This window comes from Barbus barbus (assembly GCF_936440315.1).
Source record: "Barbus barbus genome assembly, chromosome: 7".
NCBI classification, from domain to species: domain Eukaryota; kingdom Metazoa; phylum Chordata; class Actinopteri; order Cypriniformes; family Cyprinidae; genus Barbus; species Barbus barbus.
The window spans coordinates 1,165,001-1,189,310 of NC_136735.1; the positions used below are offsets into that span (position 1 = coordinate 1,165,001).

General features: G+C 42.3%; 3 protein-coding genes across 5 annotated transcripts in view; all 3 read left to right on the forward strand.

The window, feature by feature from the left end:
- Nucleotides 1-2,708, forward strand: part of LOC306872917 (noelin-2-like) — a 16,928-nt gene extending 14,220 nt beyond the window's left edge. For both annotated transcript variants that reach the window (XM_079421842.1, XM_079421843.1), the window contains exons 6-7: nt 225-339; nt 1,658-2,708. In XM_079421842.1, the coding sequence (XP_079277968.1) occupies nt 225-339; nt 1,658-2,229 (687 nt within the window). In that variant the 3' untranslated portion in view covers nt 2,230-2,708. The remainder of the gene's footprint in view (nt 1-224; nt 340-1,657) is intronic.
- Nucleotides 2,709-3,802: 1,094 nt separating this feature from the next.
- Nucleotides 3,803-9,490, forward strand: mvb12a (multivesicular body subunit 12A). The gene is made up of 10 exons (XM_079421866.1): nt 3,803-3,895; nt 5,934-6,029; nt 6,127-6,210; nt 6,454-6,553; nt 6,678-6,807; nt 7,328-7,468; nt 7,888-8,003; nt 8,158-8,216; nt 8,481-8,540; nt 8,751-9,490. The coding sequence occupies exons 2-10, from the start codon at nt 5,934-5,936 to the stop codon at nt 8,814-8,816; spliced, it is 852 nt and encodes a 283-aa protein (XP_079277992.1). The 5' UTR covers nt 3,803-3,895; the 3' UTR covers nt 8,817-9,490.
- Nucleotides 9,491-9,645: 155 nt separating this feature from the next.
- LOC306872891 (A-kinase anchor protein 8-like) lies at nt 9,646-19,090 on the forward strand. Of its 2 annotated transcripts, XM_079421803.1 has the most exons (14): nt 9,646-9,730; nt 11,100-11,144; nt 11,821-12,046; nt 13,911-14,442; nt 14,732-14,846; nt 14,929-14,969; nt 15,051-15,084; nt 16,300-16,393; nt 16,493-16,634; nt 16,710-16,815; nt 16,904-17,034; nt 17,123-17,218; nt 18,314-18,533; nt 18,576-18,823. In XM_079421803.1, the coding sequence occupies exons 1-14, from the start codon at nt 9,709-9,711 to the stop codon at nt 18,674-18,676; spliced, it is 1,905 nt and encodes a 634-aa protein (XP_079277929.1). In that variant the 5' UTR covers nt 9,646-9,708; the 3' UTR covers nt 18,677-18,823. The 2 variants fall into 2 exon arrangements, with proteins under 2 accessions (XP_079277929.1, XP_079277928.1); XM_079421802.1 differs by having other exon boundaries at nt 18,314-19,090.
- Nucleotides 19,091-24,310: the final 5,220 nt, after the last annotated feature.

Consider the following 24,310-nt stretch of genomic DNA (forward strand, 5'->3'; position numbering starts at 1 on the left):
GTGTCTGTGTGTGTGTGTGTGTGTCTGTGTGTGTGTGTGTGTGTGTGTGTGTGTGTGTCTGTGTGTGTGTGTGTGTGTGTGTCTGTGTCTGTGTGTCTCTGTGTCTCTGTGTGTCTCTCTGTGTGTGTGTGTGTGTGTGTGTGTGTGTGAGTGTGTGTGTGCGTGTCTGTGTCTGTATGTGTGTCTGTGTCTCTGTGTGTGTGTGTGTGTGTGTGTGTGTGTAGGTGTGGGTGATGGATGGTTATTTTAAGGGCAGGCGTCTGGTGGAGTATCAGTCTCTCGGTGACTTCGCTACTGGACAGAACTTCGTCGTCCATCATCTTCCTCACCCGTGGGCAGGTTTGAATGCTAGTCTATCAAACACCTTTAGTGATGTTCATACAGAGAATCACATGATCCGCTAACAACAAACAAAAAAACTCTCTTCATCTCCAACACTACAACTACTGATTCAGCATTAAACCCAAAAAACTCCTGTCTGCTTGTCATGGGACTTTGTTTCCGCTACAGGGCAAAAAAAAAAAGAAAAAGGTCAATGTGACGTATCAAAATTCTGTACTTTTTATCATGAAAACTCGAAAAGTCAGAACTACAACACGTGATCTCAGAAAAACAAAAAATAAAATAAAATCAGAATTACGAAAAAGTCAGAATTGCAAGACATAAACTCAGAACTACAAGAAAAAAATGTAAATTGTGATATGCAAACTTTATGAAAAATCTGAATTGCGAGATGTAATAGAGAACTACAAGAAAAAAGTCATAATTGGGGGATGTAAACTCAAAATTCTGAAAAAAGACAGAATTCTAAGATATAGACTCAGAATTGTGAAAAAAGTCATAATTGCGAGATTTAAATAAAAAATGTAAAAACAGAACTACGAAAAAGTCGTAATTCTGAGATATAAACTGAGATGTAAACTATTATGAATAATATTACAACAACATCTTTTAAGATCAGAATTACGAAAAGAGTCAGTGAGACGTAAAACTCAATTCAGGGAGAAAAGTCAGAATTGCGAGATAAAATGTTGCAAGTATGTTTTTAAAGTGCCCCTATTATGGGTTATGAAAGGTTCATATTTTGGTTTTGGGAGTCCCCAACAGATTGACATGCATGCAAGGTCAAAAACACTTTCATTTTCTTATAATATGCATTTATTTTTACCTTATTTGCTCAACAACTCCAACGATTCATTTTTCCAAACCCCTCCTATGCATGACGCTAATCTGCGGTGATTGGTCTGATTGGTCGATTTCATTTAAAGCAGTGTTTGTGAGCTCAGTGCTGCTTTGTGTACAGCGTTACCGGGGAAACAGATATTTTTCCCGCTCCAAAAGCGGCACCTAGTAGCAAATAATAAATTTTCATTTTCATTTAGAACAACTCGAAAAGACCAACAAGTGGACGGGCAATATGCTAATGTTTCATGTTGACGGCAAACGGCTTGGGATTCGTTTTAAAAGCGACTCCTTTCAATGATTCAGAGTCGACTCTTTCTTTTAATAACTTTATATACGGTGCACTTTCAGATTTAAAAATTTGCAGGATGTTTTCATTCTTAGAGCTGTGTTATATAGGGGCACTTTAATATCCTTACAGCTGTCAGAAGTGATTCTCCGTGCTTTGTGACGTGAGTGTGCTTGTGTCTCTCAGGGACGGGTCACGTGGTGTATAACGGCTCTCTGTACTATAACAAACACCACAGTAACGTGCTGGTGCGCTACGACCTGGCGTCCGGCGGCATTCTGCAGCAGCGCCCGCTCGCCCAGGCCGGGTTCAACAACACCTTCCCGTACTCGTGGGGCGGCTCGTCCGACATCGACCTGATGGCCGACGAGACGGGGCTGTGGGCCGTGTACTCCAGCATCGGCCGCGGCGGGAACATGCTGCTGAGCCGGCTGCACCCCGACTCGCTGGAGGTGCTGCGCTCCTGGGACACGGGCTTCCCCAAGCGCAGCGCCGGAGAGGCCTTCCTCATCTGCGGCTCGCTCTACGTCACCAACTCACACCTGGCCGGAGCCAAAGTGCACTTCACCTTCCACACGGCCTCGGCCTCGTACGAGTACACCGACATCGCCTTCCACAACCAGTACTCGCACATCTCCATGCTGGACTACAACCCGCGCGTCAGGGCGCTCTACACCTGGAACAACGGACACCAGGTGCTGTACGACATCACGCTCCTGCACTTCATCCGGACACGCCACGCAAACTCCACCGACTGACTCCGGAAACCAGTTCCCCAAACGCCCTGAACCTGCATGAGCCACGCATGCCCAGCCCTGCTGAACTGAACTGAACTCTGCTGAACTTTTCACTTTTCCCACTCCTGCCAACCTGTGCGCATTTAGACCTCAAAGTAAACTCAGAATTATGAAAAAAGTCAGAATTGCAAAACTCAGAATTATGAGATTATGAAAATATTGTAACTTGAAGATGTAAACTCTGAAAAATTCAGAAAAAAAAGAAGAATTCTAAGATTTAAGAAAAAAGGGCAGAAGAAAAAAAAAAGTCAGAACTGTTATGTAAACTCAAAATTATGAGAAAAAGTCTGGATTCCCGAAGAACTTTGACTCTGAACTTTTCACTTTTCCTCTTATTTTTCTTTGCTAGAAAGAACTAAATGGAATATATGCTCCTTCGGTGCTTTGTGTACTTCTGTTTGTTCATGTCAATAAAAATAAATAAATGTATCACTTGTTTTAAATACTGTATTATTTGTACAGAAATTTAGGGAATCATTAAGTTTATTGCCAATCATTAAAAGAAATGGCCAAACTGTAAAGCAAGAATCGCTCAATGTAAAAGTAAGCGGTTGTAAGGGCTTGTGTTTGCAGCTGGCAGTGATGAGTGCAGTCCTGCTGTTACACACATTACTCTTCAGGGTCATTCTCTTCTCAACACAACAATATTTGAAGGTTGCATGACTTTTTTTTATAATATGTTTGTGATTTATGAGTTAACAACTATTAAAAGATTTTAAAATGTATTTATATTCACAATGCTTACCAAATAAAATATTTAAACATGATTTAGCATAAATATAAATTCATATACCCCAGTTAGACTCGAGTGTAATTCTGAGCTGTTTTAACTGAAAGATGACTATCAGTGCCTTTGTTTGGTCTCCAGATGCACTCCAGTAATGTTTCTCTTAAGCACATGTATAAAAATGATGTCCTAATTGAACTACGGCCTAATCCTAGTTTAGTCTAAGCCCTGTCTGTGAAACCAGGCCAGAATGTATTAAAATATCTACATGAAAAAAAAATACTATAGTAATTTATAGTAAATGCTACAGTGTTTTTGAACCATACTATAGTGAAGTGTAGTATACTGTGTAGTATTTAATGAACGCTACAGCCTACTGTAGTAAATACTGTAGTATACTTTAGTTTTTGCTACAGTATTGTGGCATAACATAACCTATACTGTAGAAAACAGTACAGTATTGGCTCATATTACTGTAGTTGTTATATTACCACAACAGCCAGAGTACGTTACTATAGTATGGTTCAAAAACACTAGTATTTACTTTAAATTACTATAGTATTTCTTCATGTGGGAGTTCAAAGATTGTATTTATATGACTTTTCCAAGTCTAGATATCACACTTTTATAATTTTTCAAAGAATAAAGGTTGAGGGTTGATTAAACTAAGGAATATATTGATATGAAATGCTTGATTTGTAATTTTAAATCATCTTAGAAGTTTCCCGAGGACTTCTGGTTTTGAACAGTAATTCGCACTGCGCATGCGCGGTCCGCTCTGACGCCGCGGTGCATGACGGGAGTCGTAGTCTTCCGCTTCTTCCTGTTCTCTGACTGCGGGAGTGAGTTCAGGTCAGTTTCGTGTTTGGAAACGAGAAAAAACTTCATAACCAACAGCCTGTAAGTCCTGAATTCAGCCTCACGTCTTCATTAAAGCTGTTTATAATCAGTTAAAGTGTAAATGCTGACCTTAATGCTGATTGTAGTGTGTGTTTGAAACTAATAACTGCTGCGTCGCGATGATTACAGCTGATAAACACATCATTTAATGATTATTAACAGTGTGATTAACTGAGATAAGTTCACTAGAGAAATCATTATCCATCTACCAGCTTATCTGACTCTGTCTGTCTGTCTGTCTCTCTATCCATCTCTGTCTGTCTGTCTGTCTGTCTGTCTGTCTGTCTGTCTGTCTCTCTATCCATCTCTGTCTGTCTGTCTGTCTGTCTGTCTCTCTATCCATCTCTGTCTGTCTGTCTGTCTGTCTCTCTCTCTATCCATCTCTGTCTGTCTGTGACCATGGACCACAAAACCAGTCATAAGAGTTAGGATTCGAAATTGAGATTTATACATTGTCTAAACAAAGCAGACTAAATAATCTTTCCATTGATGTATGGTTTGTTATGATACGACAATATTTGGCTGAGATACAACTATTTGAAAATCTGGAATCTGAGGGAGCAAAAAAATCTAAATATTGAGAAAATCTCCTTTAAAGTTGTTCAAATGAAGTTCTTAGCAATGCATATTACTATCCATCCATCTTCTTCCGCTTATCCGGGGCCGGGTCGCGGGGGCAGCAGTCTAAGCAGAGATGCCCAGACTTCCCTCTCCCTAGACACTTCCTCCAGCTCTTCCGGGGGGACACCGAGGCGTTCCCAGGCCAGCCGGGAGACATAGTCTCTCCAGCGTGTCCTAGGTCTTCCCCGGGGTCTCCTCCCAGTGGGACGCGCCCGGAACACCTTCCCAGGAAGGCGTCCAGGAGGCATCCGGAACAGATGCCCGAGCCACCTCAGCTGACCCCTCTCAATGTGAAGGAGCAGCGGCTCTACTCTGAGCTCCTCCCGAGTGACCGAGCTTCTCACCCTATCTCTAAGGGATCGCCCAGCCACCCTGCGGAGAAAGCTCATTTCAGCCGCCTGTATCCGGGATCTTGTCCTTTCGGTCATGACCCAAAGCTCATGACCATAGGTGAGAGTAGGAACGTAGATTGACCGGTAAATCGAGAGCTTCGCCTTGCGGCTCAGCTCTTTCTTCACCACGACAGACCGGTACATCGACCTCATTACTGCAGAAGATGCACCGATCCGTCTGTCAATCTCCCGTTCCATCCTTCCCTCACTCGTGAACAAAACCCCAAGATACTTAAACTCCTCCACTTGAGGCAGGAACTCTCCACCAACCTGAAGTGGGCAAACCACCCTTTTCCGACTGAGGACCATGGCCTCGGATTTGGAGGTGCTGATTCTCATCCCAGCCGCTTCACACTCGGCTGCAAACCGTTCCAGTGCCTGCTGAAGGTCCTGGCCTGATGAAGCCAAGACGACAACGTCATCTGCAAAAAGCAGAGACGAAATCGTGTGGTCACCAAACCTGACACCCTCTGGCCCCCGGCTGCGCCTAGAAATTCTGTCCATAAAACTTATGAACAGAACCGGCGACAAAGGGCAGCCCTGCCGGAGTCCAACATGCACCGGGAACAAGTCTGACTTACTGCCGGCAATGCGAACCAAGCTCCTGCTTCGGTCATACAGGGACCGGACAGCCCTTAGTAAAGGACCCCGGACCCCATACTCCCGGAGCACCCTCCACAGGCCGCCGCGATATTACTATTACTAATCAAAAATGAAGTTTTGATATATTTACAGTAGGAAATTTACTAAATATCTTCATGGAACATGGTCTTTTCTTAATATTCTAATTATTTTTGTCATAAAAGAGAAATGTATAATTTTGATCCATACAATGTATTGTTGATTATTGCTACAAATATACCTGTGTTACTCATGACTGCTTCTGTGCTGCAGGGTCACTTATAAATGTCTATATCAGTCTGTGCGTGTCTGTCTAATCAAGTTATATCTGCTGATGCTCCTGTGACAGTGAGCATGAGCAGTGTGTCGTTACTATTGAATCCTCATGATCTGTTTGTCTGTAGATGTCTGTGTTCGAGTCGTCTGGCGCCTTCAGCAGGCCCATCACTGCAGTGGCCTGGGTGTCAAACACCACCACCTGCCCCGGTCAATTCATCCTGGTAAACAATACAACCACACACACACACACACACCTGCGGTCACATGGTCATCTGCCGCTGGAGTTCAGACGGTGTCATTAACTCCGTGTGTGTTTAGATCACTCAGACTGAAGATGGAGCCTCCGCTAACTTCATCCGAGGGTTTGCAATCAAGTCAGGATACTACCTGTGCTACAGTAAGGTAAGATGCAGTAAAGGGTTGATTCACTGGTGATTCACTGATCGTTCTGTCATCATTTACTCGTCACCCTCATATCATTCTAAACCTGTATGACATTCTTTCTTCAGTGAAACACAAAAGAACGTGCAGTTGTTAGACAAGAATAACACACACAAACTCTGTTTTAACTCCCATCTCACCACACATATGAAGTCTCCATGTACTAACATGCTCTTAAGACTCATTCCTGTCTGTCTCTTGTAGGATCTGTCCAGCGGGATGGTTGTGGCAGATGTGCAGGTGATTACGGATAAAGAGACGATTCCTCACGGTTACTGCTACATCCCAGAATACCTGGAGCCCAGTAAGATGTTTCATTGACAGATGTGGGCCTTAGAGCCTCCACAGATCTGCTTGTCTGTCTCTCCTGACGAGCTGTGGAAGTGTAATCACTGTGTGTGTGTGTGTGTGTGTTTGTGCTTGTACAGAGGTGTCTGTCGGGAAGAAGAAGCGCATCTGTGTGCGGATCGTTCCTGTGGGCAGTGTTACGACGGCTGTTCTAGATCTCAAACTGACAGCCAAGAATAAGACCATGGTGCAGCAGTACACCTGCCTGGGGTGAGAGACACCACACACCTGCTCTAGAATCACATGCTCTATTCAACGGTTCTCATATCAGGCATTATACACGTTTGTTCAATGGTTCTCCTATTTGACACTCTGTATGCTGGCTCTGGAATCAGACACGCTATTCAACAGTTTTTCAATCATATGTTTTGTACTCTGATTTTTAAATCAGGTGCTCTATTTTTATGGTTCTCAAATCTAATGCTCTGCTCAAATGCACTGTTCTCTGGTTCTAGAATCAGATGCTCTGTACACAGTTTCTAGAATCAGACGATCTACACTGGTTCCGGATTCAGAAGCTCTGGGCTGCTGTTCTTGTTGTTTATTGTTACATTTACATTTAGCAGACGCTTTTCTCCAAAGCGACTTCCATTGCATTCAAGTTACAGTTTCTACATTTTATCAGCTCTTGCTTTCCCTGGGAATCGAACCCATGACCTTGGCGTTGCTAGCGCCATGCTCTACTAGAGGAAAGCCTGTAGCTCAAATAGTGAGTGTGTTTGTGTTTCAGGGACATGAATGGCTTCGTGGTGTGGTGTTTAAAGGGCCAGTTCTCCACTCCAACTCCTCAAGCCAAGCCTCGCAGTGTCAGTCTGGACATGCGCAGTCTCTCGCTGGAAGGAACCGGACCCCTGCAGCCTCTCAAGCCCAGGTACTTCCTTTCACAGCTGTCACTAGGGATAACATCAGCGTTATAGGATTCACAGCGACACGAGATTCACAAACAGACTCCAGTGTTTGGATGATTTGACTGTTAAATTAGACCGATGCAAATGAGCTGTTTGGCTCTGCAGTATCCACACAGGTAGAAATATCTATTCAGAGCAAAGTGTTCGACCAGTGTCACATTATATACCTCTCCATTACTGGATTCACAGCTTTAAAGCATCTTTAGTGATTCGGTGTTGGCGTTAAACCACAGTGATGTAGCCTAGTGCTGACACAAAACCCTAGAGCGTAGGTGTTCAGGGTGGTTGCTAGAGTGTTAAGAGTGGTTGCTAGGGTATTACTATGTGGCTGCATGGGTGTTCAGGGTGGTTGCTAGAGTGTTCTGACTGTCTGTTTCCATAGCAACCCTCCCGAAGCCCCACCGAAAGTCAGCTGTCGGCGCAGTAAGCTGGACACACACAACCCGATGGAGGCTGTGTATGACAGCGGTAACCACAGCAGCATCTACGGTATCACAGGTACAGCTACAGACAAACCAATCACATCACCCCTTCATATAACAGGAGCACACACAAGCTGTGTCCTATATACGTATCATCATATGCATCATGCATTTAACAGTCTTCACATGTGATACGAGTAAAATTGTGTGAATTTCTCACGTGTTCTCAGCGATGGATGGAGTTCCTTTCTCTCTACACCCGAAGTTTGAGTCTCAGTCAAACTCAAAGGTCAGAGGTCACTTCATCACTCATTTACATGTGGATATATGTAAGAAATCACATACATTCATCTGCTCATTATGGCTCAATAAAGACAGACAGGGCTTTTGTTGACTTATTGACTAGAGCGAAGGTTTTGAAGTAAGATGTGAGAATTCTATTCAAGGGATCTTAAAAAATGATTATTGTACAGAAGTCTTTGACCACAGAATGCTGTCATTAAGCAATCACAATCACAGTGACCCATAACAGAGGTGTTGTTGTGTCTGTCAGGGGTCTGTGAGCACGCTGAGTGACATCCGTATCAAATCAGTGCGGGACATTGAGAATGAGGTGAGGAGATCTGCATCTGTACCAAGCTTTATTGCTTCTATAATTATCATTTTAAGATTGTTAGACATCATTTTGAGACGGTGTAGAGACGTCAGAATGTTTCTTATTGTTCTGGGGGACTTTTATTTTGAATCTGGCTTTGTTTGTGGTGATTATTTGTTGATTTCTGTGTAGTTGAGCAGATTTTAATGACCGATTGTTTCTCTGCAGTATAACTACACGTTTGCGGTGGAGGAACTGGCAGCGAGGAGGATCTGTCCGTCAGTGAGCGGCTGAAACCATTCCTCTCCTCGGATCAGAATCAGATTCCTGGCTCTGTCCGTGAAATCACACACTTATTTCTGGGTTATGATCATGAATGGTGAAGTTGGACCCGAGCTCACACTACTGGTTCTGCTTGGTCTCATTCTCTCTTTTCTTCTCTGGGTTGGTTGAATATGAAGGATTTTCTGCATTCACAGACACGTGTGTTTCTACATGTTACAGTTTTGTGTGTTTCTGCGAAACACTAACAGATATGTACATGTCATTTTATAAGGCCACACTATTTTCTGTATCTGTTTTGGGATTTTGAGCTGCAGTTTAGTATTTAAAAAGTGTGGTTACACTAATATTCTTTATTTATCGTATGAAAAATGTAAGTTTCAGAAACGAGGGGACCAAAAAACAATGTGTATTCTCTGAATTGCTCTTTTGTCTGTTTAAATACTCTTAAATCTATTGCATAATGTCCTACTGCGGTGCTCTGTGAGCTAGTCTTTTGTACTCGCTTTGTTAAAATCTGTCTTTTTGTGGAATTTTAATAAACATTATCAGATCTTGACTGAATGTATTTGCAGACTTGCACAAAGGAAGTTATATTAATTCCTAATAGACCTAATCTGGTTTATGAATATATATTTTTTGTTTTACTTTCCTATATTTACATAAATGCCTTATTTCAGGATCATAAACAAAACCACACCGCTTTGACTGTTTGTTTTAAACTCAACAGTTTTATTCCAGACACACTTTTGTTTTGAAATAGTTTACGGAAACAGCGTTCTTCCGGTCGTCGAGGTCGAGGATTGGTTCGCTCAAGCGTCAGTCATTGAGCCACGCCCCTCTGTGGGCGGAGTCAGCGCGCGCGCACACTCAGAGCCAGAGCTACGCTGAGAACTGCTGCAGGATGGATCGAGGATATTCTTCAGGTTAGTGTTTTATTCTGGATTTATTTATATGAGAGTCTGTTTGTGTGCTGGGAGCGTGTGTTGTTCTGTATTTAAGCCCTGTAACTGAACGTTACCGTGATTCGGTCTTCGTTAGTGAAGTGCTTAAAATGGCGCAGGTCTAAATAAGGCGTAGACCTATTAAACACCGTTTACGCCACTAAAACAGAGTCTATCGGTTAGGTAGGTTCCTTAAGTAGAAGTATATTTTAATTTAAAGTGTTGTTTCGTCGATTGCTGTTGCGAACCCCATTGCTATTGTCTGCCGGCGGACGCGCGCACATGAACGCGCTTATCGAACAACGCAAACTATTAACACAGTCTCACATCGTGTCTTTAATCACCAGCACGTCAAATTAATGTTTAATCTGCAGTAAGCAGATCGTGTGTGCTTTGAGTCGAGTAAAGTGCGTCAGAGGACGCATCGTGTTGGTTTGTCACCGCATCTGCAGTCAGTGGTGTTTAATGCAGGAGTAAACGCAGCAAAATGGAGTCGTGTTGCTGTAAAATGGCTGCCGTGCCCATTCTGCTGCTCTATTGCTCGATTAATCTCCGCGAGCGTGTGAGCTGGAGACACTGTTTACTCTCACCTCAATATACAGAGCTGAGTGTGATGACATCTAATATAGTCCACCCCTGCTGCTGTAGTTCTGGCCTTTAGTTCATGTCTAGCAGCGGCATAAGATTAAATCTATGCACTTTCTCTTACAATAAAACAAACCTACTTATTATACATTCTTGTCCAATCAAATGTCCTTGGTTTTGTACCCTTCCAAATTCATTCTGCTGCTGTCATCATACATTAAGTCATCAGTAAAGTTGAGAGGGCCTGTTCCAGAGACAGCCATGCATGCCCATGCCATGACACCACCTCCACCATGCTTTACAGATGAGGCTGTATGCTTGGGATCATCGCAGTTCACTTTCTTTCTCCACATTAGTGCTTTCCCATCACTTAGATAAAGGTTCATCTTTGTCTCATCGGTCCATAAACACAGTTCCAAAACTCTTCTGGCTCACCTTTGTGCTTTTATGCAAACTCTAATCTTGTCTAGAAAATGATTGCTGGTGAATCAAGTAAAGCTGAGCTGCTTCAGTCCAGTGAGAGTTCATCTGGAGATATGACTGCAGTTATTCTGATGTTTACTTGATCAAAAAAAAAACTCTCTTCCTGTATAAAAACCTCTAAACTATCAATCAGATGACAGAAGACATGGTGTAGTGTGCGTGAAGCAGGTTTAACAGCAAGTTTGAGGCCTTAGAAATTCATGGATCAACTATGACGTACAGAAGCAAACATTACTTTCTCACACTATAAACTCAGTGGCGTTAATTTCTGGGCTCGTTTCAGGATTCTCTGGATGGGGAGGATCAGGTGGAGGAGGATCGTCCAGAGGTGAGACGTCACGTTCTTCAGCTTTGACGTGATTCACTAGGGCTGCAACGGTTCAGCTTACTCACGGTTTTAGAGTCACGGGTTCGGTACGGTTCACTATTTGCTGTGTTTAGGGGAAAACTATACTGTCAAATTAAAAAAGAATTTCCTATAAAGGCTTTCCTGTAGCTCAAATAGTCGAGCATGGCGCTAGCAACGCCAAGGTCATGGGTTCGATTCCCAGGGAAAGCAAGAGCTGATCAAATGTAAAAACTGTAACTTGAATGCAATGTAAGTCGCTTTGGAGAAAAGCGTCTGCTAAATGCATAAATGTAAAGAAAATAAGAATTGTGTATCTAACTACAAACAACACCACAAACAAATACAACAGAGTAAAGATACAAATAAAATAAACAGTGCTTTTCAGGGTTTTTTAAAGTAGGAATAACATTAGTTTTTAGGTACAGAAATTAAATAATTAAATGTAAAATAACATTACATATTTGACTGTATGAATGAAAGATTAATCTTTATTACAGTTACAAAAGCTATTCATGAGATCGCCTCCGATATATCGCCCAGCCTAGCCCTAGTGTGTGGAGAAGCATACGGTTTGTTTGTTTTACCGAGAACCGTTGCACCCCTGTTATTCACATGCGTTAGTCTAGCAGATACTGATGATCTGGTCATGCCTCAGGCTCAGGCAGCTACGACCTGTACGGATATAAAGACTCCATGTCTGGAGGCAGCGGGTTCGGAGGAGGTGGATACGGGTCCAGCGATCGGATGAAGAGAGGTCTGTCTGGAGGATCACTGCTGTCCTCCAGCTCCAACGCAGACGACGTCATCGCCAAAATCAACCAGCGCCTGGACATGCTGACGCAGCTGGAGGGAGGCATGAAGAGCAGCGGCCGCAGCGACAGGTGACCCGCACACACTCACGTTACCCAGCATGCACCTGAACCCGGAGCCAGCATCACCCCAGACATACTCGCCATCATCCGATGCATATCTAGTCATGCAGGCTTTTCTCTGGAGCTAGATATGCATGCATTAACATTTGTGCTGGGCCACGATTAATCACATCCAAAATCTGTTTTTTTATATAATGTGTGTGTGTGTGTGTTCTATACAAATTATATGAATATAAATGTAAACATGCATTTTTATAATATATACTTTCTTTATTTATACACAGTAGACACGTGTGTGTGTGTGTGTATATATACATATATACACACACACACACACATCAAACACTTTTATTTTGGATGCGATTAGTGCGATTGACCAGCGCTTATTAAAATATCAGATATCATAGATTTAAAAAAAAAAAAAAAAAGGGGAGAAATTTATTGCGACTATTTCTGGCATTAAATGCATATTGCAATTTCTTTTTGCACTAATTTTGTTGGGAGGAAACAAGCAAATATGGCAAAAGGAAACATGGATTATCATATTTCTACATTTGCTATTTTTTGTTAACTGCATGTTTAAATATGTATAATACACATGTCCAGCGTTTGGATCAAAATGACTCATCTGCTGTTTTGTCACATCTAGAAACATTATGACTGGAATATCTGATAAGATCATCGGTCTAGTCGACAGCTCGTCTTAAAGTTTATTTTGTGATTATGTCAGTCTGCTAATGTTATCCCTCTCTTCAGACGTTCAGATCACTTCACCAGCTCATCCGCAGCAGTAACTGCTTAAAGTTTATGGTTTTAAGACCTTCTAGATCTCCTCAGTGTGTCCCTGCAGCACAAGTACACTTCAGACTTCGTCTAATAGACTGTGATCAGGGTAGATGCCATATTGCACTTTTTGCAAATGAAAACAAGGCTGTGATGGATTGACGTTTAGTCTGTTGTATGGGTTGACTTGTCATTAGAAATTGTCTTGAAGACATTTTAAATGTTGTGTCCGACTACCATTTAAATGTAGTAAATTAATATTTATTTTTCAAGGATGCATTAAGTTGATCAAAATTGACAGTAAAGACATTTTTAATCTTACAAAAGATTTTTTTCATCTTTGGATCATGGATCATGAAAAATAAAATATATCACCAATTCCCCAACTATATTGAGCAGCACAACTGTTTTCAACATTGATAATAATCAGAAATGTTTGTTGAGCAGTAAATCAGTATATTAGAATGATTTCTGAAGATCATGTGACACTGAAGCAGCTTTTATCACAGTAATCAATTACATTTTAACATTACTGTATTTTTAATCTACTAAATTCAGCCTTAGTCATCTACATCTTTCCATCGCAGCCTTGTTTTCATTTGTGTAAAGTTGTCTTAATTTGCTTTCGAGTGTATATTCAGTTCTTGTAGTTGAAACAACTAAAGCAGTGTAGTTTGTGTTATGTAGATTCAGTGAATCCTTCCTGACCATTTGAACACAAAAAAACACGCTCACATACTCCGTTTCGTCCTGATCCTCAGAAGGCCCCATCAGATTTGACTCTAAAGTCTCAGATAATGCTAACGCTGCCCTTGCAGACCCCAGAAGGTCCCCGTTTTGCACCATTTCAGTCCTGTGCCGAATGTGCAGTATTGTTGCCTTATATGTCCATCTGTGCAACTGTCATTCTGAAGCTTTTCCACAGCCTGTCTCTTCCCACAATGCACCTGAGAAACGGGGCTGTGGAAGGGCTTGAACGAATGAGCGCTGAATGATGGGTTTGTTTGCATAACGAAGCGGTCCTCCGAGCCGCCGACCGAATGTGGTGGTCCCTGCTTGACCTTTGCTCTGCGCCTCCCTCCCTCTGCAGGTTTAACCAATACGAGTCTTTCGACTCGCGCTCCGCCTCCCTCGGCCCCCGAGATCTCTACAGATCCAGTAGCTTCGGTTACAGCGACTCCCGGGGCGACATGATGGCCCAGCGCGGAGGCGTGGGCTTTGGGCTCATGGGTGGAGCCGGGGGGGGCGGCGGCTTTGACGGCTCCGCCTTCGGGTCTGCTAAAATGCGGCAGACTCGAGACTCCGCCTTCTCGGGCTCCGGCTGGGGGGCGGGGCAGAGATCTCCGCGCAGGAGCAGAGCGGCCGGGGGGCGGGGCTTTGGCCGCAGGCAGGACTCCTCCTCCTCCGCCTCTGGCAACATGGGGGGAGGAAGTGGGCGGGGCGGAGGCCAAGGCCACTCCCCCGCGGGGCGAGGAAAGCTGCCCTCACTCCTGGCCCATCGCATGTACCCCGACAGCGGGGCCTTCCAGTCTCAGCGCAGGCCCCAGGACTTCCCTGCGCGGAACTTCGGAGGGGGCCCGAGGGCCAACCGGCAGCACGGCCGCAAGAGACCCATGAACCGAGTAAGTACCGCCTGCTCCCTGTGGGGGGTGGGGCTGAGAGATCAGTGCTCACCCCTGCACATAGGGCCCAGTCAGGCGCATTCATTCCCTCGAGGAGAGGCTACCCCAGTCTGACCCCCCCCCCATTTGACCAGTTAGACACTGACAAACACCAAAGGGGGTAGCTGTGTAAAGTGTCACACAGTCAGGATAGTAACACTGTAAATCCTCTCATCATTGACTCTGACTCTCACGACGATGCAAATGGACACGCTCTCAGATCTCATTTGCATGTGTGTTGTCGTGGCAGCAAGTGAAAGGTCAGCGCGATGGGCAGAAGAAGAGGAAACAGACTCTGAGTGCATCTGACGAGCCTGAGTCCAAAATGGGCAAAACCGAAACTGCGGGGGAAACATCAGCCACCGGTACGAGAGTGCATGTGTTTTCGATAAGAACTGATCTGCTGCCTCCTGTCTGTGATTGCTGATAAGTGTGGTTGTGTTTCAGACGCTGCGACAGGAGAGTCGGAGGAAGCGACCGCTGCTGTGGTACGTTCACGTTCATTTATCATCTCTGTTGTAAAAACAGTGAATTATACGGAAATACAACTAACTCTCTTTGCTCTCCAGGAGTCCAAAACAGAAGACGGAGGAGAAAGTGCTGGTGAGTTCTGGGCTTTTCTTCTGCAACAGCTCAATGTAAAACATTGGCTCTCCAGATTTTTGGCTGATAAGTGTTGGAAGTGGGACTTTTATTTTGATACGGCGCTTGCTTTATCATTCATTCGTCTTCATTTGTTTAATAGTTTCTGGGCCTGTTTTACTAAACGGGGCAAATAAGCGCTAGAGCACAATTCCGAAACGGCGCCGATGGGAGGGGAAAATTCTGCGTGGGAATTACTGACAATGTGCACATTAAACACAGAATTCCAAAATGACCAACGCAGTCTACCAAGAGCAGCACAAATTACCGCCTGCTTTAAGACATTGCTTTTTTTGGGGGCGTTAAGTAATGGCGCAAATACCAGTAATCTGACCAACGCAAACGTTAGTAAATCGCATTGCGTGATTCATTTTAGTAATCTCCTCCCATAAATTTTGCGTCTGAAAGAGAAACTCCTACAAATGCATATTCAAAAAGGTCTGAAACAACTGTCCACACGTTTTCAGTGCTAATTGTTCACTGTGCGTTTTTAGTAAATCCTGACAGTACTATTTTAACACCAAAAGATGGTTTGCGCAAGCTGTTAGTAAATCTGGCCCTCTGTCTTTTTAACCAAAGCTTCTGCATTTAAACAAATCTTTGGATATCTAATAGACATTTAATAATGCAAACTGTGGCAGCTTCAGTTGTGGGATCTTAAAGCTAGTGGTCGGCCGATATTGTTTTTTTTTTTGACTGCCGATATCTTGGAAAGCTGGGTGACCGATACATAGCCGATATAATTTTATTTAATGTTAATTAATATTTAAGAAATTTGAAATCATTTGAAAATTGATTAAAAAATAAATGTGTAAAATAAACATACTCATACTTCAGATGACAAAGTCTTTTTCACAAGTAAATAAATATTTAATAAAAGTATAATTGAAAGGAAGTAAACACTAACTAACAGGGCACTCAGTATTCTGGGAAGTTTGTGTGCATTGGGAAATCATATTGTTCAAATAAAGCAAGGTAACAGTCATTTTACAAACAGTACACTGAGAAAATGATATCAAGATGTCATCCAGTCCTGTACTGTCTTTATCTTGCTGATTATCCCGTTTGACCCAGAAATGCATCACAACACGAACGCGTCTCACGGCGTGAGGTGCTGAAAAAACACTGTTGGGATGTGATGCGGCTGCCAAAAACTTTGTATCTGTCTCTCTCCAGCTGCATCCAATCAGGACGAGAGTGCCAAGGCCAAAGGGAAGAAGACTCCGCCCTCTGCGGCCAAAGTCAGGAAGAGGAGAGGCTTCTTTGAAAGGTCAGGGGTCAAAGTATCAGCACACATGTTAGGTTGCTTGGCGTCTGTGCTGAGTGCGTGTTTGTGGATCATGTGGTTGTTTTTCCGGTCGTTTCCCAGGATGACGTTCGCCTGCTCCGTCTGCAAGTTCCGCTCGTTCTACAGCGAGGACATGGCCGCCCACCTGGAGAGCAAGTTCCACAAGGACCACTTCAAGTTTCTGTCCAATCAGCTGTCAAAGCCCACCACTGACTTCCTGCAGGTGCGGATGCTTCGCTCAAGCGAACTCGTATGTGGAGTCCAGTGTGTCGTAACGGCTGTTGTGTGTGTTTTGTAGGAATATCTGAATAACAAGTACAAGAAGACGGAGCAGCGAGTGTGTCAGATGGACAACCACAGCACGGTCATCTGTCAGGTGTTCAAAGAGCAGGATCTGACGCGAGGTGCGGAGTCTTGCTTAAACGTGGATCTGCGCAGAAGCGTGTGTGTTCTAACCGCAGAGCCTCTCATGATGTCATTTCCTGTCTGTAGATCTCGGCATGGAGCACTTCATGAAGAAGGTGGAGGCGGCTCACTGCTCGGCGTGTGACGTCTTCATTCCCATGCAGTACACGCTGATCCAGAAGCACCTCAAGTCACCTGACCACAACTACAATCGCAAGGTACAAATGCACATCAGATCAAGTCAGAGGCTTTGAGCTGCTGGTGAAGTGCTTGTCTGACCTTGTGACCTGTGTCTGTGTGTGTCAGGGCATGATGGAGCAGTCCAAGAGGTCGAGTCTGTCTGTGGCACGCAGCATCCTCAACCACAAGGTCATCGGCAAGAAGCTGGAGAGCTACCTGAAGGTGTGTGTCTGTCTCTCACTGTCACATGGTGTAATTGAGCATTTTATGGACTTTGAATTACTTGTTGCCAGTCGTACGACCGTATTTTTTTTTATATTTGTGTAAATATAGTAGTTTTTACCTTGACATTGTCTTACTAAAAATGTCACTCTTATGTGGCGTTTAGACCAACCGATAATGTCTTCTTGTGTTATTATTTTTTACATTTTGTTTGTTATTTTTCAGACATTTGTGTAATTATTCAGTGATCGACCGATAATCAGTTTTACTGATATTTCTTTTTGATATTTGAGCATGGTTCCTTAATTGGGTATTGTTTTTTACTCCAGACAATATATAATTACAGGAAACTAGATGACTTTACTATTTAGGCAAATAATCAACACCTAAACCTGGATTTGAACGTTTTTCAGTAGAGAATGACCAATAATCGGGTTTACCGATATATATATATATATATATACATTTTTTGCTTTGTTTGGTTTATGGCTGTCGAAACGATGTTACTCTGCTTCTTAGCCTAATAAAAAAAGACCTAAACCTTCATTTTAACAAATGTTTACTCTAATGCAGAGTTGAAAGACACCTTTGTCATTTGTTCTCCATTTGAAAACAGTAGACTTTCTCCATTTATTTCAGCTATTGTTAATATTGTTATGGTTATTGCTGCAGCTATAAAAACAAATAAAAAATACAGTTTTTGTAGTTGTGGCATGAAGATGAAAAAAATCCACAACATTTAAAAGTAAACAAATATCGGTACTACACAATGGTGATATAATCATACAGAAAATTGGTATCAGCCATACAAAGAAAAAACTCAGAAATTGCTAGTAAATTTATGTAAATTTAAATAATGATAAAGAAATGGCTGAATTAACCCTAAAGTTTTGAATTGTATTTTCTCGTAAAACGTACACCAATAATGTTGATTTACAACTTCAAAAACATTTGTTATGGTGTAGCATTTGGTGAGTGTTGATTTTGGATCTTGGTCAAATGACCAAACGAGCGAGTTATAAATCAATACTCTTAATAAACTTTAGAAATATTGTTTTATTTGTAAGTTTACGAGTTCCGTTTGTCCTCACGCAGGGTGAAAACCCCTTCGACGGTAACCAGGATGACCAGGATCCCGAGGACTCCATGGTGATGGAGGTTTCCGAGGCCGATCTCACCAATGAAAGCCTGAGTGAGCTCAAACAGGAAGAGGAGGGGTCTCTGGTGGAGGGGGCGGAGCCTGTTGGGAATGGGGAGGAGCATGAAGAAGAAGTGAAGATGGAGGCGGAGGAGGGTGTGGAGGAAGGCGAGGAGGGTGTGGAGGAAGGTGAGGAGGGTGTGGAGGTGGGGGAGGAAGGTGAGGAGGGTGTGGAGGTTGGAGAGGAGGAGGCGGCCGAGCACGGCGTCGATGCAGACGCAGCAGCGGCGGGAGACGCTGACGCCGCACCAGCCGAGTAATCGCCAGGAAAACGCCCATTAGTGTCTATCTGAAGAATCACTTCTACATCCTAAACCTTTGAACTCTATATGAAAGCTGACCCTGGGTCAGAGCAGAAATGCAGCCTGAGGACCAATCAGAATAAAGCCTGCCTCGTGTTCATCCAGTCACAGGATTGCTCCGCCCCTCTAATGCCTGTGCGTTTGATTTGATTAGATACGCGCGTGTCATGTGACTGTTGATGTGCCTCTTGAGATGAATTCAGTTTGTCACTTCTTTACACGCTGAAGTAAAACATTTAATTTCCTTCTGGTTTTTCGTTTCTCTCGTTTGTTTCATTTGTTGCCCTGTAGAGCAGAAGTGAAATGCTTTAATTTAGCAGTTTCCACTCATTGTTTTTTTTCTTGTTAAGGAAATAAATGTTTGTAAAGTCATTTGTGTTTATGAGTGTTTTTCAGAGCGAGTGATATTCTGCTTGTTATGAAGCAACGTGGTTTTTCAGGTTATTTTTTGGAATGATGGAAATTCATCAAAATACATTATGTACTAGAAGTTTATTAAAATTTTTAAAATGATAGGAATTTAGTAGTTAATTTGAGTGTGTGTGTGTGTATATATATATATTAGTGCTGTCAAAGTTAACGCAAATTAATTTCACTTGGCATTAGTGCAGACCGCTTTAGCGACTTTTTTCCCTTTAAAAAAGCACCCAAACCTTATTTAGTTTCTGAGAATGAGCCGCACAAGGTCTTGCTCTCCCAGAGCACGCACACCTCTCTCTCTCTCGCTCAATTCAATATTGATTATTGGCATAACTGTAAAAAATACAATATTGCCAAAGCTTGAAATATATATAGAGAAATATAATAACAATGAAAATAATAGAATAAAACCATTATAACAATATAAACTTAAATAAACAGTGTAACAAATAAGAACTTGTGTGAACATGTCATACCACACTGTAAGGTCCACACATCCGGCCCAAAGAAGGTTTCCGGTGGAGGATGAAGGGTTCCTGCGTGTTCGGTCTTTTCAATGCGCAAAGCTCTTCAGTTTAAGTTAACCTCTAATCTGACTCCATTTTATTATGACCTCGTATTTAGCTTGAAATACAAATTGATTGTCTATTTCTAATTAGTATTCTTCTGATATTTGATTATTCTAGTTAACTCTTGACTTTATATTTACTCGTTCATTCGGTTGCTCATGTCTTTAACAACGTAATCTACTAGAGTCAATAATTACAGAGTAAAACAGAATAAGGTCAAATATAACAATTTATTATCAGTCAGGTAAATACTGTATGTATTATGTCAATTACACAGCAATTCAGAGAGATCAAATCATATCAATAAAATACATCAAATTCTCAAAGATAAATCTACGAGTAAAGGATGCAAACCTGACTTTATAGAAATACATAGTGTGAAGTATTGAGAGACACACACTACGGGCTTCTGGCTACAGAATCACCCCGATCCTTTTGCAACATTTCTTTAAGTACCTCAGACCAAGATAAACATCCCCCGAAATAGAGACAGGAACTAACAATTGTAATTTGCTTTGATCAGGTCGAGTTATAACACCTTTAGGGACAGAAGGTAATTTGCATGAAAGGCACTGGGAACTGGCCCGCCCTCTAAAGCAGGGGTGGGCACACTGTTTGACTCGAGGGCCACATCAAGTTTTCCACATTAAGTGAAGGGCCGCATAATATGTTTATGACAAATGAAGCTTTGATATATATTTTAATTCTAAATTGACACTCACTCACTACTGTACCATGTATACTTGTCCATACATGGCAGTTCTGTTCTTGTACCATCTCTACCTATTTTTATGAGCACTTTATGACACAGATAAGTTGTATTGGTGTACAAGTCGATATGTGAGACACATTTTATCATTTCATTCAGAAGTAATGTAAAATAAACGAAACGTTTACAAACATGTTTTTATATTCCCTACACTCCACAAAAACTCCTGTAAATTTAGCAGTGTTCAGAATAGAAAAAAAATACGGAAATATAAGTAAAAAACAAGCACAAATTCTTGTGGCATTCACCATAAACATATATTATAAACGCCCAGCCTAAATATTTAAAGCGAAACTGAAACTAGCGCGTGGCTGCTGGAAAAGGCACAATACAAACTCAAAACAAGCTCACTTGCCTTTTCTCATTCGTCACCAATCCTGCTTTGTGCTTGACCTTGATTGCGTTATATACTGTAAGTCACCTTGGAAATCGCAGCACATTTCAGATGAACAAAACGCAATTTATAATCCAGAAAAACAGTACTATATCCATTTTCATAAAAATGTGTGTGGGAAACAGAAGAAGAAATCATATCTTTGCGAGATAAAATGACAAATTATTTCCATGTTTTCCCCAAATGCCAGCACCGTGAGCAGCAGGATAACACTGCCATTTGTTCTGATTCTGAAGAGTCTTTTAAGCATTTTTAAAACAGTTCCAATACAAGGCATTTTTAAAAACAAATGAACACTTTCACATTTTTAAAACATGTAACTTATTTACTGTTGTGCCAGTTTTGTGGTGTATGTAGCTCTTTTGACTTTTATTTTGTATTCGCTGCGCGGCTTGAACGCGGCGTCGTCCGTCAGAAATAGACGCGACGCATCTCTTCAGTGAAGCCGCGCGGAGAGCCGCTTCTGAAACGCGCCGCGGACTGACTGGAGCGGCGGGATGCTGTAAATCAGGGGTTATATACTGCACTACAGGCTACAGCGCCATCTATTAGATATGACTGATACTGTATATTGGAACAACTGCATCACGGACTGGATGAAAACGCCCGTAGTTTGCCCTCCTCTGCAGATTCTTATCATGATTTTAAAAATCCCTCGCGGGCCCCACAGCAGTGATAGCGGGCCGTAGTTTGGACACCCCTGCTCTACAGTGTGCAATACATCTCTAAACTCTTAGGATCTGTATTACCTTTTAGTTTACCTCTTGTAAGAATGAGACCATTGTACCAGTCGCCCTGAGACAATTCAAATGATACCAAACATGACTGTAAATATCACCTGCATTCATGTAGAACATTATATTCTACTATTGACCATTCTGAGTGAGCTGAGTGAAGGGAAGGATGGGTGAGAGGAAGAGGGGATGGAAAGGAGCTGATGCATATGTGAGAGAGGCATTTTCCCACATCTTCTCTCAGTGGGATGTGGAGACAGATGTCTGTATGTTAATGCACTGTGTGTGTGTTGTCCATCTCAGAAGTTCAGTGTCTGAGGTTCTGTAATTCATACACAGTGTTTAACATATAAACACACAGGCTGAGGGTCACTGTGGTGGACAGTAGGGAAACACACTGAGGTCAGACATAATACACACACACACACACACACACACACATTCACCTGCTGTCTCTCAGGCTGTGGCACACACACACACACACACACACACACATTCACCTGCTGTCTCTCAGGCTGTGGCACACACACACACACACACACACACACACACACACATTCACCTGCTGTCTCTCAGGCTGTGGCACACACACACACACACACACACACACACACACACACATTCACCTGCTGTCTCTCAGGCTGTGGCACACACACACACACACACACACACACACACACGTATCTCGCAGCCAGTGCTGCTGTCTGTCCCTCTCCTAGTATGATCTTTATTTGTTCCTCTTCAGTCATGGCTGTAAAGTTCTTTATGATGTTTGTGAATTTGTTGATGTATATGTCTCTGATTGATTTAAACTGGTAACAGTGAAGTAGGAAGTGTGTCTCTGTCTCACAGTGAACACACACTCTTTGCTCTCTGGGTAAGCAGCTCTTTCTGTGTCTGCCGGTCTCGATGGCTAGTCTGTGCTCACTGAGCCTGTACTTGCTCAGGATCCGTCTCTGCTTTGTGTCTTTCACACTCTGGAGATATTCTTCTAATTCATATTTTAATTTTATAGTTCGATAAAGTTGTAATTTACTTTGTGTTTTGGTTTCTTGATCCCAATGTTCCAGATATATATGTTTAGATTGTTTGATAATCTGATTTATTTTGATGTTTGGGTGAGAAGCAGTGCTGGTCTGAGACTGGTTAGTGTTAGTAGAGTTAGTCAGGTTAGTAAGTCTCATCCCATTGTCTGACAACAGAAACAGTAAAATATACCAATGAAAAACATTTTATTGAGAATTTAGCTTCATCAAAATACAGTATGTGGGCACAGAGAGGCAAACAAATGTAATAATAATGTATATATTGCACGTTCAGAAGAAGAGCTGTCCTGTCTGCAACAATGTAAACAGGTTTGTGTCAGTAATCAGTAAAGTGCTCAGTGCAAAGAAACAGAAGTAATGCCAACCTGGTATTTATTTTTTCATGTGTCTAATAGCCATGAACAAGTTATTTGAAAAACATCTATGAACTTTGAAACATGTCTAGTCTTCATGCTCTGTTGACTATGGTTTCAATAATAATAAACATACATTTGCATAAAGCATCCATATTTATCCATGAAAAGTATTAATTTAAGGTACATTTAGAACAAATAAAAATGTGTGATTAATCGCGAGTTAACTCATGACAATCATGTGATTAATCACGATTAAAAAATGTAATCGATTGACAGCTCTAATATATATATATACAGTGTCCTCCATAAGTACTGGAACAGTAAAGACAGTAAAGGGAGCTGACTTTGAGAGAAAAGCAAGCAATTTGGATGCTAAAAGAAAAGAGGAAGTCAGTTAGAGCTCTAGCAAAAACAAAGGGCATGGAGAAATCAAGAGTTTGGAAACCACCAGCAACCAACAACGACCTGATCGGCTGAGAAAACAACAGTAGTTGATGACAGACAAATCATAAAAGCTGTAAAAATGAATCCTTAAAGACGTGTCTGTAAAATCAGCAACAACTTCCAGAAAGCTGGGGTGATGCTCTGACAATCTACTGTCCTCAGGAGACTTTGACACAGAATTACAGATGCTACACAGCAAGATGCAAACCTCTGACCAGCACCAAACATAGAAAGACAAGATTAGAGTTTGCAAAAAAGCACAAAGGTCAGCCAGAAGAGTTTTGGAACTGTGTTTATGGACCGATGAGACAAAGATGAACCTTTATCTAAGTGATGGGAAAGCACTAATGTGGAGAAAAGAGGGAACTGCAATGATCCCAAGCATACAGCCTCATCTGTAAAGCATGGTGGAGGTGGTGTCATGGCATGGGCATGTATGGCTGTCTCTGGAACAGGCCCTCTCAACTTTACTGATGACCCTGCCAGTTCAGTCAAGGAATTTATAAGGGCAAAGAAATGGAAAGTCTTACATTGCCCAAGTCAATCTCCAGATTTAAATCTGATTGAACATGAATTTCAGCAGCTGAAGAGGAGAGTAAAGGCAGAAACTCCCCAAAACAAGCAACAATTGGGATTGTCTGCATTAAAGGCTGAGAAAGTATTTCAAAGGATGAGAGCAAGAGTCTGGTGATGTCTATGGGTCACAGACTCACTGCTGTGATTGTGTGCAAGGGATCTGCAACTAAATAATAGCTTTTAATCTTTTATATCTGCCTTATGTTCAACTGTCCCAATACTTATGCTCTCATCAATGAGTGGGATGAACTCTAAAAGTGCTGTCAGTTTCAAAGTCATGTGCT

What these genes read in the sequence shown, in the direction of transcription:
- mvb12a (XM_079421866.1), top strand. Translation starts at nt 5,934, where the DNA reads ATGTCTGTGTTCGAGTCGTCTGGCGCCTTCAGCAGGCCCATCACTGCA. An exon ending in ACTACCTGTGCTACAGTAAG is followed by an intron (nt 6,211 to 6,453) that starts GTAAGATGCAGT and finishes TGTCTCTTGTAG; the next exon opens with GATCTGTCCAGCGGGATGGT. An exon ending in CTGCAGCCTCTCAAGCCCAG is followed by an intron (nt 7,469 to 7,887) that starts GTACTTCCTTTC and finishes CTGTTTCCATAG; the next exon opens with CAACCCTCCCGAAGCCCCAC.
- LOC306872891 (XM_079421802.1), top strand. Translation starts at nt 9,709, where the DNA reads ATGGATCGAGGATATTCTTCAG. An exon ending in GCAAGAGACCCATGAACCGA is followed by an intron (nt 14,443 to 14,731) that starts GTAAGTACCGCC and finishes TTGTCGTGGCAG; the next exon opens with CAAGTGAAAGGTCAGCGCGA. An exon ending in AGACGGAGGAGAAAGTGCTG is followed by an intron (nt 15,085 to 16,299) that starts GTGAGTTCTGGG and finishes GTCTCTCTCCAG; the next exon opens with CTGCATCCAATCAGGACGAG.